This window comes from Megascapheus bottae, chromosome 36 (assembly GCF_031878675.1).
Source record: "Megascapheus bottae isolate mThoBot1 chromosome 36, mThoBot2.hap1, whole genome shotgun sequence".
Classification (NCBI taxonomy): domain Eukaryota; kingdom Metazoa; phylum Chordata; class Mammalia; order Rodentia; family Geomyidae; genus Megascapheus; species Megascapheus bottae.
Genome location: NC_143544.1, coordinates 421368 through 439522, shown reverse-complemented (window position 1 = coordinate 439522; position 18155 = coordinate 421368). Strand labels below are relative to the sequence as shown.

The 18155-nt window shown below is 48.4% G+C and overlaps 2 protein-coding genes across 4 annotated transcripts in view; one reads left to right on the top strand and one right to left on the bottom strand.

The window, feature by feature from the left end:
- The window catches only part of Bmerb1 (bMERB domain containing 1), a 35201-nt gene extending 24887 nt beyond the window's left edge, over positions 1–10314 (top strand). The window contains exons 3-6 of the mRNA XM_090325032.1: positions 5777–5850; positions 6607–6721; positions 7736–7818; positions 10102–10314. Of these exons, the coding sequence (XP_090181158.1) occupies positions 5777–5850; positions 6607–6721; positions 7736–7818; positions 10102–10214 (385 nt within the window). The 3' untranslated portion in view covers positions 10215–10314. The remainder of the gene's footprint in view (positions 1–5776; positions 5851–6606; positions 6722–7735; positions 7819–10101) is intronic.
- Positions 10315–12812: 2498 nt separating this feature from the next.
- The window catches only part of Marf1 (meiosis regulator and mRNA stability factor 1), a 32451-nt gene continuing 27108 nt past the window's right edge, over positions 12813–18155 (bottom strand). For all 3 annotated transcript variants that reach the window (XM_090324865.1, XM_090324867.1, XM_090324866.1), the window contains exons 26-27: positions 16762–16932; positions 12813–15518 (exon numbers count right to left, since the gene is read on the bottom strand). In XM_090324865.1, coding sequence (XP_090180991.1) covers positions 15271–15518; positions 16762–16932 — 419 coding nt within the window. In that variant the 3' untranslated portion in view covers positions 12813–15270. The remainder of the gene's footprint in view (positions 15519–16761; positions 16933–18155) is intronic.

The following is an 18155-nucleotide window of genomic DNA, read 5'->3' as shown; positions in this document are numbered from 1 at the left end:
CTTCTTGAGAACACTCTGCCCTCACTGAAAGAGTGAGGAGGGGGGAAGAAGGAAGGGAGGGAGGGAGGGAGGGAGAGAAGGAGAGAGAGAGAGAGAGAGAGACAGAGACAGGGCTCAAAGCTGCCACTCCAAGAGCATAGGGTGATGAATCCACCCTCTGACTCTGCCTCTCAATCATCAAATCCAGCTTTGCCATGGAACCTAAACTTCATGAGGGGTTATTTTTCCCCTAGATACCTGCATTTTTCCCCCTTTCCTGAGTCGGTGATTTTGAAGTCTGTGAAGAAGACCTTTAAGCCCCAGCTAAATAAAGCACGTGTGTTTGTGCAACCCGGCAGGTCTCAGCCATGCTGGGGAGTGTACATTAACCTGTTGTAACCCTGGCTAAACATAGAATCTGCTAAGAACAGGTCGATGGCCTCAGCCCCAATACACATCAGGGGAGTGACACTACCTACAGAAGAGCTGAAAAACAATTTGCCTTGAAAAAAATCGACAAGGATTTCAGGAGCAGGCGCAGGGGAACCAAAGGATCAAAGAAGCTAGAGACAGGAGAGTGGGAAGAAGATTCCAGAATAGGGCTCTGGATGCAAGGAAGCTCCTGCTGGGTTGCTGGATATATCGGTCTGGATAGGAAGGAAGATGATCAAACAGAAAAAGAGAAAATGTTCCCTGAGTCACAAGTTTCTTCAAACCCAGGTTGTGGTCAGAACAAGGTTGAAGAGCTGGGTGTGGTGTTTGTGCCTGTAATCCCAGCTACTTGGGAGGCAGAGATCTAGAGGATCGTGTTTCCAGGCCTGTTCAGGCATAAAGTTCACGAAACCTCATCTTAACCAATAAAAAAGCTAAGTGTGGTGCCTCACTCATACCTTTTAGCTACACAGGAAGTATAAATAGGAGGAAGTCAGTTCAGGCCTGCCCATGCAGAAACATGGGATCCTATTTTGTGGTACTGGTGGTGGTGGTTGTTGTTGTCAGTCATGGGGCTTGAACTCAGGGCCTAGGTGCTATCTTGGAACTCTTTTGCTCAAGGCGAGCACTCTACCATTTGAGCCACAGCTCCATTTCTGTTTGTTTGTTTGTTTTAGTAGTTCATTCGAGTCTCATAAACTTTTCTGCTCGGGCTGGCTTTGAACTACAATTCTCAGACCTCGGCCTCCTTAATCGTTTGGATTACAGGGATGAGCCACCAGTGTCTCACAAAATGGATTATAACCCTACCCAAACTCCAGTGCATCTACACCTAGTAAGGAAGAGTATGTACCATGCACTTCCTTTAGAACCTGTACCTTTACTTCTAGAGAGACCCCTGGAGTTCTGCTCTCAGGCAGTTATCTCACATGGCTACTTCCATTTCAATGAATGAAAATAAAACTTCAAAATGCAGTCACTCAGTAGCCCCAGCCATATTTCAATTGCTTTCAGATAGGACAGTTACTGGCTATTTGCTGGCAAGCACACATTTTTGTTAGATGTATCTATGGAGGCAAGTTACACAGGGCTGGGCATGATGGTCTATTCCTATAATCCCAGCATGCAGGAGGCTGAGACAGTAGGAAAATACCTGCCTTATAGACTGTGAGGATTGTACGAGAAGGTGTCGGGACCATGTTCAGAGTGGCAGGAAATTGTCCACTGAATATTAGCTCTTATCAGCAGAAGAGATGGGTGAACATGAGCACTAGGCAGGTGACAGTCAACTGAAGACTCAGAGAGACCCAAGCGCTAAGAGCTCGGAATAGCAAGGGGATTGAGGGCAGAATGCTAAACAGGATGTCGAGTTGGATTTCTCCATGGGTGACTCACTGCTTTGATGATGCTATTGTCCTCTTGGAGTGTCTCTCATGAGATCTGAAAAATTTCCACCTGCACTTGGGGTCTCTAGGCCTTGTTTCCAGGAAACCTGGGACTCTGTGTCCCCTCCCTGCCTGCCTGTCTGCCCACACTGGCTCAGCCTGACTATCCTGTGCCGTCATCACTGCACGCGACATGCTAGAAGCACAGATGAGCCATGGTCCCTTAACAGAGAGGCACAATCTGCTTAGGGAGAAAGCCAAACCTTGAGGTAGTTGTGGGAAAGGGAGTGCTGAGGGAGGAGAGGGGATCATTGATCTAGCCTCGGAGCACCAGGAAACTTCCAGAAGGAGGTCCTGGGCTGTCTTCAAGAAAGTAGCAGGAAGCCAAAGTATTCTGATTTGGGGGAAGGAGTTGGACAAAGACTTGGAGAATGGTGGCCCCAAACTCCAGGGTCAATAACTAGAGACGGGGTTCCGATGGCATGGCACAGAGGGGCTGAGACTGGGGCCTTGGCCATCCAAACCTGGCCATACCAGTCCTCAGAGAAGAGCGTGGATCAGGTCATTAAAAAGGAGAGGGTGGAAACCCCATGAATCTTTAAAAAAGATTCATGAGAAGCCCAGTATGATGACACATGCTTATAATCCCAACACTTAAGAGACTGAGGTCTCCTAAGGTAAGAGGGTCATGAGTTCAAGGCCAGCCTGGGCTACACAGTGAGACTCTGTCTCAATAAATAAATAAATAACCAGATAAAAATGAGGGATGTAGCTCAATGGGACAGTGTGTGCTTAGCACCCAAGAGGCCCTGGGTCCATCAGTAGATCTGCCAAAGAATGAAATAAATACATTTTTTTGGTTGTTATTATCGGTGTGGGTCTTGAATGCAGGGCTTGGGCCCTGTCCTTGAGTTTTTTTTTTTCCTTAAGGCTGGCACTGTACCACCTCAGCCACAGCTCCCCTTTAAAAGTTTGTTGGTGGTTAATTCAAGTCTCACTGATTTTCCTGTCTGGTGAAAAAGCTCAGGGACAGTGCCCAGGCTCTAAGTTCAAGCCCCACAACTGTGACGGACAGGGATGGAGGTGAACATAGAGAACATTAAATGAGGGAGTGAGGCAGCTCTACCTCCAGCCTCCGGGTCTCCAGCGTGATACTGAGAAAATGATTAGGTGCATCTGTGCCACCCAGTGACTGACTGTAAGCTTGGAAAGTCAGTAAACACAGAGCAAATGCATCCATCCCTTTGCCCTAGCAGGAGAAAGAGTGGTTTGTTCTGTGCTGCTAAGATTAGCTCAAGGTGTGCCTTGGCTTAAGGGTAAATACTCTTGGTCCCTTTTCAGCTGTGATGGCACTCTGTGGCTCAAGTGGTAGAGATCTAGCCTTGAGAAAACCCAAGGATAGTGCTTCAGGCCCCGATTTCAAGCCCCAGGACTGGCAGTTTTCTACCATGATTCCAACAAGAAGAGCTGGGATGAAGGATGGTAGCAACAGCTTTTCTTCTCTTTTGCATCTGCCAAACTGTTGAAGATCACTCTCTCTCCCTTCCCCTTTCTCTCTTGACTTCATCTTATCCAACAACAGTAACAACAAATAACAAAACATGAGCATGAGAGTGCACACCTATCATCCCAGTTATATGAGAAACAAACAGGAGGATCACAATCCAGGCCCAGGCATACACAAAAGACCCTATTTGAAAAATAAGAATGTCCAGGGGTATAGCTGAAGCAGTGGAATGCCTGCCTGGTGAGTGCAAGGCCCTGAGTTTAAACCCTTGAAGTGCTACACACACACACACACACACACACACACACACACACACACACACACACAGTTTACAAGTTATCCCATTTCTCAAATCCACTCATTTCCTTTTTCCCCCTTCCTGCCTGCTTCTTCCTCACAGCTAATTAGAACATAAACAGCACTTCTTAGCTGTGTACAGTACACCCGCCCTGGGCACTGTGCCCAGTGCTTAGCAGGCACTGTACTCGTAGGCAGAAATCCTAGAGTCATTTCTATTTCCATGACCGACATGTGACTCACGAGTTCACCCCTGGAATACCATGGCCTCACCTGTGCCAAAAACCTGGCTCCATTTGTCTTTCTATCTCCAGTGTCTCCTCTCTTATCTTGCTGTAATTATCAAGGAAGGCTCTGAATTAGAACCCAACATTTCTGAACTTGAGCAGGGTTTTTTGGGTTTTTTTTTGGCCAGGGCATTGTCTGTGCCCTGAAGGACTTAGCCTGCCTGGAGTCTACCCACTCAGTGCCACAGCAGCTACCCCTACACAACCCACGCTGATACAACAACCAAATATATCTCCTATTGTCCTTGGAGACAAACATCGCCCTCACTCAGGGACTACAAATGTAGCATAATCTCTGAATTAGTAGTGGAGGATTCTGGAAGGTCTCCAGTTGAACAATTGCTAAAGAAACCCACAGGAACAGTGTGTACCCCCTCTGGGCAAGCCTGGCTCATTTGTAGCAGCTGCCACCCACTAGGAGGTTCTGGGGTACAGCCTGAGAAACGACTGGCAGCAAGAGATTACAGGTTGAAGCCAGGAGTTCCTGCCTCCAGCCAGAAATCTGGGAGGCTGAGAGGAGGGTGGAGCTGCCCCAGGAAGGGGCTCCCACTCACACAGGAGCCAGCAGGCCAGGCTATGGAAGAAGATGCTAAGGGAAGGGTAAGAGGTGACATGCACAGGTGCACCTCACATTGCAGGCCTGGGTCTCCATAGCCCTGCTCCCACAAACAATGTGGATCAGCTGAGCCTGTTATCTGTCACCACGCTAGGCAAATGAGAATTCTAATACTCCCTTTGTCTTCCCCAGATTGTTTGCAGCACAATAGGATGTGTCATCAAGTGACACATGCCATTCCCACCCTCTTCAGGGCCCTGAAACACAGCCAGCTTCCACGTCCCAGGAGTCCCACACCTACAGATTTAAAAACCAACCAAGGGGGCCCGGGAGTTTGGCCTAGTGGTAAAGTGCTTGCCTAGCATGCACAAAGACCCAGGTTCAATTCTTCGGAACCACATACATAGAAAAAAGCCAGAAGCGGTGCTATGGCTCAAGTGGTAGTGTTAGCCTTGAGAAAACCCAAGGACAGTGCTCAGGCCCTCAGCCCAAGCCCAGGACTGGCAAAAAAAACACAAGGATTGTAGATGCTCAGGGTGGGAGGGTGGGGGAGAGGGTGGGGCAGGGCTCAAGAAAACCCAAAACTGTGTGTAAGCCCAATACATGGCTCCCATCTGTAATCCTAACTATTCAGGAGGCTGAGATCTGAGGACTGGTGAAGCCAGCCTGGATAGAAAAGCCCATCACACTCTATCTCCAGTCAACGACCAGAAAGTTGGAAGTGGAGCTGTGGCTCAAGAATGGCACAGCACCAACCCTGATTTAAAAAAAAAAGTTCAGGAATAGTGTCCAGGCTCTGAGTCCAAACTTTAGGACCAGAAAAAAAAAAAAAGGGACAAAAAAGCAATTGTATCTACACTGCACATGCTCATGTTCAGATTGTAGTCTCTTGCCATTCTCTCCTGCAGGATGTAATATAGTATCTATTTACACAGCACTGGCAGGCAGTGATTTACAGCCTGTGGGAAAGGTGTGGGTTCTCTGCAGGTCCGCAGTCAATGCTGAGGCCATCTTCTGGACATCCTGTGCCCAACTTCCTTAGAGGAATGGCAGGGTGATACTATGGCATCATGGCCCCCTTTTGGCTTCATGAGGCTGGCAGGTACAATGACCAGTGCACCAAAGCATTCACATAGACGGATCTGAACAGGGTCCTCCAGTAGCCACCCAGGTGTTCCTCAGGCCAGCCAGCCCCCCTCTCCCCCAGCCACCACAGCAGGCATTGGCCTTTGTAAACGAAGAGCAGGCACATTCCCACTGAGCCTCTGTGTTTGAGGCAGGGAGGTGCTGTGTGTTTTAACCTGCTGTTGTATGATGTCCCGTGTCTCCCCAGGATGGACGACATCCAGCTATGCAAAGACATCATGGACTTGAAACAGGAGCTACAGAATTTGGTTGCCATCCCAGGTAATGACTTTACCCAATGCTAACACCTGCTCCGGGCTCCTCACCTGCCTTGCTTATATTCCTTCCAATAGTTACTCTCAGCTATTTTTTTGTTTTGAGATAGCCTTACTTAGGTATCTCAGGCCAGAATGGAACTTGCAATACTTCTGTATTAGCCTCCCAGGGGATTACAGGCACATGTTAATGCTTGACTCTCAACTGTCTCTGCCTCCCTCCCTCCTTGCACCCTTTCCTTCTCCCCTTCCCTTCCCTCCTTTGTTGTAGGGTTTGATCTCAGGGCCTGGGTGTTATCCCTGAGGTTTTCTTTTGCTCAAGTGCTCTACCACTTTGAGCCACAACACCCACTTGTTTTCTGGTAGTTCCTTGTAAATAAGAGTCTCAAGAAGGAAACTTCCCTGGCTGTCTTTGAATCATGATCCTCAGACTTCAGCCTCCAGAGTAGCTAGGATTACAGGTGTGAGCCACCAATTCCCTGCTCCCATGTATTCCAACTATGTCTTTTTTTTTTAAACATTTATTTGTATTTATTTTTGCCAGTCCTGGGCTTGAGCTCAGGGCCTGAGCACTGTCCTTGGACTTTTTCAAGGCTAGAGCTCTACCACTTGAGCCTCAGCACCACTTCCAGCTTTTTTCTCTGTATGTGGTACCGAGGAATCGAACCCGGGTCTTCATGCATGCTAGGCAAGCACTTTAACCACTAGGCCAAACTCCTGGCCCTCCAACTATGTCTTTTAACCATGCTTTCCTTCACCCCAGAAAAAGAAAAGACCAAGCTACAGAAGCAGAGGGAGGACGAGCTTATCCAGAAGATTCACAAACTGGTGCAGAAGCGAGATTTCTTGGTGGATGACGCGGAGGTAGAACGGTTAAGGTGAGCGAGCCACACCTCCCCAACACTGAGCTGCCAAACTCCACCTTTCCACATAGCCTCCAAACCCACCATCACCTGGGACCCCCTGTGTCACTTTCCGGACTCAGCCCTGCTGATGGCAAGCCTAGCCTCTGCCATCATTCCCCAGACATGGAACCCAAACAGATCCCAGCCTTCTGACTGGAGGATCCACTCCACATTCAAAAGGAAGTCCTGCAAAGGCCTAGGTGTCTTAGCTGAATGTCCCTTATGGAGGTGTCCAGTGGGGAATTCCATCACAGAAGATGTGGCAGAGCACCCACTTTTTCCCAATGTGCCAAGGCCATCTTGCCACACCTCTCCTGCTGTCTACAGACTCCACCCCTCTGTGCCGACTTGGCTGCCTTCTCTACTTCCCACTCTTCTCTTTCCGTTCTTCACTTTAGGGGCTCTGATGGTCTTTCCTATGTATTTGCACCCACCCCCTTGACCTGGATGGACCACCCCAGGCCCTGAGCCCAGGTGAAGCTATGGGATGAAGGGTTTCATCTCAGCCAAAGCTCTCTCCTGGCAGAGTACAACTCCCTCTTGTTTTCCCCTGTGACCTCTCAGGTCTCTTCCTCCCCCTGACCCCTCCACTCCAAGGCCTATAGGCACTGTGCTGAGCCCACCTAGTTTATTCCTGGTGGCCTGGAAGAGTGGAAATGACCTCAGCTCGTGTTTTCTGAGACCTGCCATGTAGGTCAGAGTAGCCCAGGTAATGGGTGGCTTGAATGTACAGGATCAGCAGAGGTGCTATCAGTTCACTGAACTTCCCTTAGGGAAGTTGTGTTCTCAAAGCTGCTGCTGTTGCCATTTATTTATCCATCATTGTTTTATAACAGGGCTGTCTAGCACACCACCACCATATAAACACAACTCACAAAGCCCCATACCAGGCTTTGTGGCCAAGGACAGCCTCGCTTCACTGGGTTCTTAAGAATTTTCTCTACTTACTGTATTTTGCTCTTCTCTTTTACACACCTGTCTTCCCAGGGAGCAAGAAGAAGACAAAGAAATGGCAGATTTCCTGAGAATCAAGTTAAAACCTCTAGACAAAGTAACCAAATCTCCAGCCAGTGAGTTCATTGTATTTCCTACTGTCCCCTAACAGAGATTTCAAGCAAGTGCCTGCTAGAGCATGAGGGCTGTCACCAAATACTTCCTAGAGATCAAATCTGAGTATGGGCTAGCTGCAGCCAAGGCCAACTTCACAGGCCTGAAGCCTGTGACATTTCCCAGGGCTCATGTTCCATGTTTAGTTTATTGCTACCTTGAATATGTGTGTGTGTGCATGCGCGCACGCATTAGTCCTAGGACTTGAACTTAGGCACTCTCTTTCTAAGCTTTTTGTGCTCAAGGCTAGCACTTTACCACTTGAACCACAGCTTCATTTCTGGCTTGGTCATGAATTGGAATTTTTGGGTCATGAGTTGGAAACAGTTTCTTGGACTTTCCTGTCCAGGCTGGCTTTGAACCCTGATCCTCAGATCTCAGCCTCTTGAGTTACTAGGATTATGGGCGCGAGCCACTGATGCCAGTGGGAACTCTTTTATTTTTTTTTTTGTGCCAGTCCTGGGCTTGAGCTCAGGGCCTGAGCACTGTCCTTGGACTTTCTCAAGGTTAGAGCTTTACCACTTGAGCCTCAGCACCACTTACTTTTTTTTCTATGTATGTGGTACCGAGGAATCGAACCCGGGTCTTTGTGCATGCTAGGCAAGCACTCTACCACTAGGCCAAACTCCCGGCCCCGTGGGAACTCTTCAATATTTGAAACAGGGCCTCTGGCCTTTTATTCTGCTGAAACCCCAAATCTACATAACTGGTCCTGGAAAATACAGGGCTTGATGTGTGAGCAGTGAGATTTGGGGAGGTCTAGCCTCTTACGCAGGCTGGAATCGGCAAGAACAGGAAGTACCTCCCTCAGAATGTTCCTTATGATGTACCCAGAGCAGAAGTAATTTGTGTGAAAGACGTTTGGGAGATGGTGTTTACTCGAACCCTCTCTTCAGAGGTCCCTAGCCACTGTGTAAGGATTTGGAGGTGGTAGAGGAACTGCTTTTACATCAGATGGTCTGCAGCTTCTCATGAGGATGATCGCCAACAACTCCAATGAAGATGAGACCTCAATTAAAAAAAATGTTTAGAAACCCATGAAGAATTGAGCCAGTGAGGTGACCCAGTGGATGTAATAAAGAGAATGGCTATCCAATCTAATAGAGACAGTGTGTATATGTGTATGCACACTATCATACATACATACATATGAAGCATTAAAGAGAGAAGAAATCAAAAACAAAATGAAATATGAGGATGTGGAAAAAGAATGAGTAGAACTGCCAAAAAAATTAGCCTTGTGAAAACATTGGTGTAAATTAATTAAAAACTCAATGGATGAAATGCAGAGACACAGTAAGTACAAGGCCCTGAATCCACTATCAATATACAAATATATGAGTAAATAAATAGGTACTGAGGTGTGGCTCAAGTGGTGGAGTGTTCGCCCAGCAAGCACAAAATCTTGAGAACTTCAACAGCACCAAAAAGAAAAGAAATAGAATAAAAACTAATTAATGCTGCATACTGGTAGCTCATTACCTGCAACCCTAGCAATGCAGGAGGCTGAGAGTCAGCCTCGACAGACAAGTTGGTGAGACTCTTATCTCCAATTAGCCAGAAAAATTCTAGAACTGGAGACATAGTTCAAGTGGCAGAGCACTAGCCATAAGTGAAAAAGCCAAGCAAGAGTGCAAGACTTCCCTGAGTTTAAGGCCTGGTACCAACACAAAATAATTTTTAATGTAAACGTTTAACACACAGATACAGTGATTTATAAATAGGAAATTGCCATTATAAATTGACAATTTATAAATTGGCATGATTTATAAACTGGAAACTAACAGATACATACAGATGGTGGGAAGCAGGACAGGACCAGATGAGAAGGTCCAACTTGCATTTAATTGGCATTCCAGAAAGAGAGAAAACAGATAAGGAGAGGCAGAAGGGCCTAGAAAAGCATGTTAAGTATTTTCTAGAACTGAAAGGCATGATGAATTCCTTAAATTCAAAGAACTTGAACCACATTTCCCATTGATTACTCACTCATCACCTCTTCAATGCCAAGCCCAGTGCTAGGCTTGGAAAGTACAGCAGTGCATAAGAGTTAAAGGCTAAAGGAGCCAGGAACTGAAAGCTAGGGGGAGAGGAAGGTCTCACAGACTGTAAAACAATACACTCCAGATCTCCACACCACCCAAACAAGGACTGGCCAAAGGCTGGGTTGGGGTTGGGCAGCCAATGGTCAGAGCTTTTTCACCACCTCTTCTTACCTCACCACACCTCTCCTTTCCTTGCTGCAGGCTCCCGGGCCGAGAAGAAAGCAGAGCCTCCACCTAGCAAACCCACGGTGGCCAAGACAGGGCTGGCACTCATCAAGGACTGCTGTGGGACCACCCAGTGCAACATCATGTAACCCCCCCACCCCACATGCAGGGTGCCCCTGGGGCCATGGGACCCCTCTCACCCTCTTGTCACAGCCCAAGAACTCACTGGGGCCCAAGAATTCTCCAAGGCGGAAAGGGTTGAGGGCAAGCGTGCCTGCCACCAGAGGCCATAGGCACGGCAGGCGGGTCTGGCCGCCCTGTACAGAGTGTACCATAGGGAGCCCCTCACTGTGCATGGCCCCCTTCCCCCCAGAGCATGCCCAACCCAGCAGTCTGTCTCAACGTTTATCTGGCCACGAGGAAAGGTCCTTCCTCCAGTGTATCTCCACTTCTAGCTGTAATCTAACCTAATGTACAAATGGACTGGGAGCTGGGCCTGCTCCCCAGGTGTGTATAGTTGTGACTTTCAATAATCTAGCACCATGTTGCACACGTTCCCCCTCCCCCTCCCAGCTCCACTGTCGGGCTGGTCCTAAATAGGCACAGGCTCTGTCCATCCACCCCCATCATCTCCCAGGGACTGTGCCCTAAGGGCATTTCATTCCATGCAGTTCTTGGGCACCACCAATGAACTGCATTCTGGGAGAGCCATGGCCTTGTCCATAAACACTAAGCTTGTGTGTGGAGTTGTGGTTGCATCCTCGGCTTCCTCCGCAGTCCTGTGTCTGGGCCCGGTGACACTTCTTCTGCCTGCTGCTCTGGTGGTGTGAGGGTGGGCAGCCTAGGCAGAAGCAGATCCAGTGCTTTGATGAGATTAGCAGAGAGCTGGAGGCTCCAATGCCAAGGCCAGAGCAGACAAGGAAGGGGACCTAGAACATTCTTCACCCAACCAGGACAACCCACAGACCTCCAGAAAGAATGACACAAGTGGGAGATGCAGTTTGACCCAACAGGTCCCATCATTTGGTGGTATATTTGAACCAGCCTAACAGTTCCACCAGGGTACCTTGATGTACATTTGCTACAGCCAGCCTGGCACAGTCTGTGTGACCTGTCTGTATGCGTGTTTGTGTGCGTGTGTGTGTGTGCGCGCGCAGGTGTGTGTGTGTGTGTGTGTGTGTGTGTGTGTGTGTGTTGTGACCGGCTTGAGTAGTTAAGCCTAAGTCAAGACTGGCTGATGCGTCATCATTCTTCAAGAAAATAAAAAATGGAAAACATGTGCACAGCATTTTAAAAGTTTTTACTTTTTTCTTGATTATGGAAGTAATTCATGTACATAGTAAAATCATTTTAAAAGTACAGAAAGTATAAAGACTTTTTTTCTTTTTAACACTTATAATTCCTCCAGTTAGAGTCCTCTGATAGTTTAGCATATTTTCATTAGGTTGAGGTTTGAATCCAGCCAAATCAGAAAAATCTGTGATACGCTCATCTCCAATTAACCACCAGAAAACTGGAAGTTGACCTATGGCCTTGAGCAAAAAAGCTCAGGGACAGTGCCCAGGTCCTGAGTTCAGGCACATATACTCAAGCCAAGCCCTTGGGAGGCTGAGATTCAGAGGATCTTGGTTCAAGACCAGCCTCAAACTCCACTTCAACCAATAAAAAGCTGGTGGTACATACCTGTCATCCCACCTAAGCAGGAAAGAATCGTAGTCCAGGTCAGCCTTGGCAAAAACCAGAACCCTATTGGGGGCATGGCTTAAGTGGTAGAGCCTCTCTGCCTATCAGGCACAAGAACAGGCTCTGGGGGAAGGGAAGGGCCACCTCTACCAATGAGCGAGTGAGTCTCCTCACCTTCCTCCAAAGCCATTCTATACTGAGGAGTCATGAGCACTGTTTTTCCAAATCCTGTTGGGGGAGCCATCTGCAAAGGCTGTAGACAGGATGGGGGGGGTGTGTGTCTCACAGAGTCTGGGGATCCAGGAAGCATGGAGGAAGGCCATTCCTGGTAGTAAGACACTGCAGGGGGTGGGGAGAAGACTAAGGGAAGGCAGAGCTGGGGTAGAAGCAGGACAATCACTCACACCACCTCCTTAGCCCAATCCCAGTGGGCACCATCGCAGCTCAGCTCTTTCTGTAAAACTGAGAATGAAAGATGTTTTGAAAGTGCTGCCAAAAATCTTTAGAAGCTTGTACTTTCAGACTTGAAAAAAAAAAGGATTGTATGTTATACAGTGGAGCAGGTCTGTAATTCCATACTCCGGAGGCTGAGGAAGAAGGATCAGGAGTTCAGTCAGCCTGGGCTACAGGGCAAGACCTTGTCTCAAAAGCACAGAAGTTAAGAAACGTTGTACTTCACAGAGAAGCAATTTACTGGTCTCTTCTGGGACGTTCCATATCCTTGTAAGTGGTAGGTGGGGAGGAAGAGAGCGAATCTGCCCAAGGTTATCCCGGACCAGCCTTGGAAGGGCCGGGAAGGAGACCCTGGGACTCAGATCTTCCCTGGAACACCAGGTGGGTGGCTACTGACTTTTCCACACGTGAGGCTGTAGGAGGTCTGGAACACTCAGGCCACGGCCATGGCCACGTGGCACCCCTGCTGGGGTGGGTGCTGAGCCACAAGGGCCTCTTCCCTCCATCCCCCACTTACATTAGAAGAGGGGCTGAGTTAGGGGGTACCTAGACTGAGAGCTGATGGGGCTGGCTTATGACCCCCCCACAAAGAGATGACACCACTCTTCAGATGCTTGCTTGTGAAGTTTATTGACAACTGTTTGGTCCCAACACACAAAACAGCACTTGAACCACAAAAAAAAAAAAAAGTGTCCAAACAAAAGAGACGGTTAAGAAAAACATCTTTCTCTCCCCCAAGCCTGATTCACAACAAACAGTGCAAGATAGGGGAGGGGGCTGGGGGGATGACTTCTGTCAAATCTGGTGCAACTTTCCACCAAGATCAAACGTCCCACCGTCCCAAAGCCACGCATCATCACCTATCACTTAATTAAGTTTCTGGATTAAAAAAAAAAAAAATAGACAGTGACTGGCCTGGCCACCAGGGAGCTCAGCAATCCCACAGCTGGCTCCTGTCACCATCTCACACCTTCACCAGCAGTTGATGGTTGCGCTCTGTCCCACACTCCCCCGCCATGCCGGCTGGTGAACAACAAGGGCACTCACATCCCAGTAGGCAGTACCAGCTCATGTGCTGCCACAGAACCTGCTCCTGGGGACATACAGGAATGCCTAGCGCACACAGGCCACGCTCCTTCCCATGCCAGCAAACAACCCCCAAGTCCTGATGTGTGAACCTCACCTTAGGAAGTCTCAGAGTAAGGCAATGCTCGTTCTCAACACTGATTCTGTCACACCGCCTAAAAACGCCATTCACAAACCTCACCCGCGCCTCCTGCTTCCTGCCACCTATGTCTGTAGTGCCACGGCCCTCGTCAGAAATTGAGGTCAGAGGGCCGTTATGCTTGGGACCATTCTCCCGAGGGCATCAATCTTGATTGGGGCCACGGGTTGAGAACTGAGAATCACTGGCTTCATTGCAAAGATTTGGGGAACAAAAACCTAGCTTGTAAAAAAAAAAAAATCTCTCTTGGGGCCGGGAGTTTGGCCTAGTAGTAGAGTGCCTGCCTAGCATGCACAAAGACCCGGTTCGATTCCTCGGTACCACATACATAGGAAGAAGCCGGAAGTGGTGCTGAGGCTCAAGTGGTAGAGCTCTAGCCTTGAGAAATCCCAAGGACAGAGCTCAGTCCCTGAGCTCAGCCCAGGACTGGCAAAACAAAACAAAACAAAACAATACATACACACAAAAAATCTCTCTCCAGCCCTTATTTTGTGGCCATTTTTATCAAAATGCTGGCTACAAGATGAGAGTCCACTTCCTGGCTTTCTGGAAATTACAAAAATACAAACATTTTCCCCAAAGAAACCATCTTACTAGCGGAAGACCTAGCGCCAACAGGTGCTTTCTGCTCTATGATCAGACCCGCCTTCTTTGCCTGACAAATACAACCCATTGTAAATGCCAGGTTCTCCGGCTGGGGTGAGAGGCTACCTACGAGCGAACACCTCAGGCACCCAGAGAGGAAGGCCATTCCACGGGGCAGTGCCCCAGCGCCAACAGCAGATACCTCCAAACTCCAATGTGCTTCCAAGGTTGAGAAATAACAGGGGTAAAAAACAGACACACTATTGAAAGGTGCTGAACCAACACAGAAGCGCATGTCTTTGCACGGAGAGCTTCCCAGCTGCCCAAAACAGCTCAGAAAATGACAAAAAAACAAGGTTAAGTTCATCAACCTTGGCCTTCAACTTGGATCGATAGCCTTCTGGTCTCTTCCTAGTGGACACAGTATGGATCCCGCTCACTGCTCTGCTCTGATTTGTGATTTATGCATTCAATGCATAGTGTAGAAAATCAGACTCTCCATTATTATTACCTCTGACACACAGTTATGTGTGCTGTAATCAAAACGCTGACTTTCAATCTATGACACTAAGACTATCTCCTTAACCTGATCCATAGCACACTGGAACTGAGTGAGGAAGGGAAGTGTAAAACACTCTCCACTTTCTAGAAAACTCCTAAATGGAACCCCAAGATGGAAACACTGAAAAAAAATCTGTAATGAAGCCACATACTTTTTGACTACAGACATAGTTAAATAAAAACAAGGGAGATGGACACACACACGGACACACACACACACACAGACAAACTGCAGGGACGCCAGGAACCTTACTCTCTCCCTGAAGACATCTGCTCCTCCCCACCCTCCTTGTGTGCGGGACAGGCTCTGCTTCAGAGCCATGCAGTACAGTAGGTGAAGAGTGCTAGGATGAGGGGCGTGACCTGGGGCCTGCTTACTTCAGATTACCTCCTGCTGGCTGGCTGAGGGCTGGTGACCTACTTCTGCCAACATACCACGGCATTCCATCAGTTACAAAAGATTTGGTAAGAAAGGTGGAAGGATTATTTAGGAAATGCCTGAATTCTTTCAAGTAATTGAAAAGAAGAAAAAGAAAAATGCCAGCTGCAGCTGTGCTTAGAGCAGAGAGGGAGCAGTGGGTCACGCTGAGGAGGCCCCCCCCCCAAAAAAAAAAACAACAGAAAAGGTCGCTTTTTGAGCCCATTTGTGTACAGAATCAGACCATTTCTCCATCCTAATCCTACATTCAAAATGGGGTTTAGAGCTTGGTGACAGGGGTAAAAAAGAAATTGGCTGCCAATTTGACTTTGTTTTTGGGTGGCTGCTTTTTGGCTGGGCTTTCCACAGGGTCTTTGCTGAGCTGTGACTCAGGGGCATCCAAGGAGGGGCTGGGGGTTACTGGGGTAGCTGCTTGGGTGCAGAATGAGCTGGGACCAGAGGGCAGTTTTTCCTTCGTTACTGGTACTGTGATTTCAATGTTTTCTTCTTGGTTTAAAATCATAATTTCTATAAACACAGAAAAGCAAACATTCAGTTCTAGGACACATTCATTTTCAGTTCCTTACTTGGATCCTTTTTTTTTTTCCCAGTCCTATGGCTTGAGCACTGTCTTTGGGCTTTCTCAAGGCTAGTGCTCTACCACTTGAGCCACAGCACCACTTTTAGTGTTTTGGTGGCTCATTGGAGGCAAGAATATCACAGACTTTCTGTCCCAGCTGACTTTGAGCCCCCATGCTCAGATTTTAGCCTCCTGAGTAGCTAGTATTACAGGAATGAGCCTCCAGAGCTCGGCTCAAAAGATATTAAAAAACAAAAAAACAACTGCCCACCTGTCACACCTATGCCACAATTTACACATCAGCTGGATGGCCAGTAATGAGTGTCAGTCAAATCACGAACTGCATCACAGCATCTAGATATCCTCACTTTCCACCCATGCAGTTTTTTCCCACTTGGGTTCTGTCTATTCTGTCGGGTCATTATGGACCTGGTAATCTTTCTGAGCCAGTTGTGGCCTGAGAGCCAGGCAGCTCCCTGGAGTCTGCATGGCCTTATGCCAGGGCTTCAAGAGAATGGAATGAAGCAGCATTCACCAAGGACCACAACATGCAGGTCTAAGAAATACCCTGCACCTGCAGGGGCTCCTGAGGTCAGAAGACAGTGCTCTGGTCACATGCACATCGCAGGAATCACACACAATAAAGGCACAGAAGCATAGCCCCAGAGAAAAGCTCCTTATATCAATCTGCCACTAAAGCTAGTCATGCACTGGGCATGCTCATAGGCAGCTGGATGCCCCATCCCTGCCAGACCAGACCCAGGCCAACAGCTCAGGTCTTCCCTGGCCACCAGTGAACTGTAAGAAACTGCCTGGGAAGCTTGAGGGTGGATGAGCAGGTTCGGGTCGCTAAACAAGAGTGAGCAGGAGAGGGACCGCACAGCTGCTAGACCTCCTCATAGGCCAGGAGAGTCTACCCAAAGATAAGCTGCCTTGGGTTCAAATTGTGGCTCTGCCACTGCCAAGCCAAGTACCAGAGAGCTGTCTGGCTCCAAGAGATACAAGGCATGCTTTATTCACTGCCCTGTAATGTGAGAATTACTCATGGCCATGCCTATCAGACATGCATGGGAACCAGGCAAGACGGGTGGGCCTGACTCCTCACACAGCCTTCCTACCCACTGTAACCCTCCAGCAACTTGCCATCTGGAGTAGAGCAAAACCCCCTACCGTGGTATGAACAGGACCCACCAGAAGGCTCTTGAGGGTGTTCCTCAAACTGAATGAGGTCAGCAGGCTGCAGGACCACAGGATCTGGTCTCAGCTGAGGGGACGGCAGGCACGAAGGGACAGGTGCACACAGGAGGTCCACAGGGGAGCTGCTGGCCAGATGGAGAAGCTCCTGCTCCGTTTCAGTGGGACCTGTGAGAGAAGGTCAGCCTCAGTCTGCACAGGTGCAAGTCCAGTTGGCACCTGGGATCTTCTAAGCCTTAAATGGAATAGGCAGAAGGACCAGAGAGTTCTCACTAACACCCCTGGGAACAGATGCCACAGGCCAGTGGTTTCCTACAGCGTTGTGTCTTAGGAACAGGCTCCTCAAAGAGCCACCTGGGGGAAAGGGCTCTGCTGTCACCTCCCGAGTGTGAGAACACAAGACCGTGTGGCAGAACACAAAGGAACTAAGTGAGCCGAAGCTTCCAGGAGACTGAGGCCTCAGTTTCAACAGTCCTCACAAATTCACCCTGGAATCTTAGGTCCACAGAGGCAGGACAGAGGGAGCTGGACCTTCCAGGGGAAGGTTATGGAAGGCAGTAGCTGACAGCACATGCTTTAGCCATGTAAGATGGTACAGATGGTTTTCTATCCATGTATCATTCAAGTGGGAATTCTGTTTATAATTTATAAACAGTGCTAGCTAGGGATCGAACCCAGGGTCTCTTGCATGTTAGACAGGGGCTCTACCACTGAGGCCACACCCCTAGCCATTTTCTTTGTATGTTTCTCTGAGACAGGATCTTACTAACATGGTTGAATCTGGCCTTGAATTTGAGATCCTCCTGACTGACAGAATAGATGGGATTACTACAGGCATATACTATGGAGCCTGTGAAGTCACCATTCCATCAATGGACTCAAAGTCCTTCAGTAAAGTTAAAGCTGCTATAAAATTTGAGAGCTGGCCCTATAGAGCAGGGCCAGTGTAACATCTATGTGACTCAATGTAACATCCATGACACTCAAAGTCCTTTGAAGCCAGTTCACTGCTGTCAAGTCTTATCACAGGAAGTCCTGGAACATAGGGGTTCCTGGATCCAACTTCTGCCAGGCCTTACCCTGCTTCCTCTCTGTCTACTCTTCCATGCCATGTCCAATTCTAGCAAGAGTCCCCCACCATACCTGATCACCTTTACTATGTGATCAAAATCCTTAACACCCTTCGCCCAGAAAAGACCTGGGCCAGCCTTCACAGAGTTCCACGGGACCAACTCTGCAGGACTCCCTCTCCTCTCCATCATCTTGAGGAACTCCCTCTGCTCTGTGGCTCTGAATCCCATACTAATTTAATTGATGAATTTGGAATTGAGAAACATTCCCCCCCCTGCCAACTGATATTAGAACAGTCATACTATTTTACCAAGCATGAG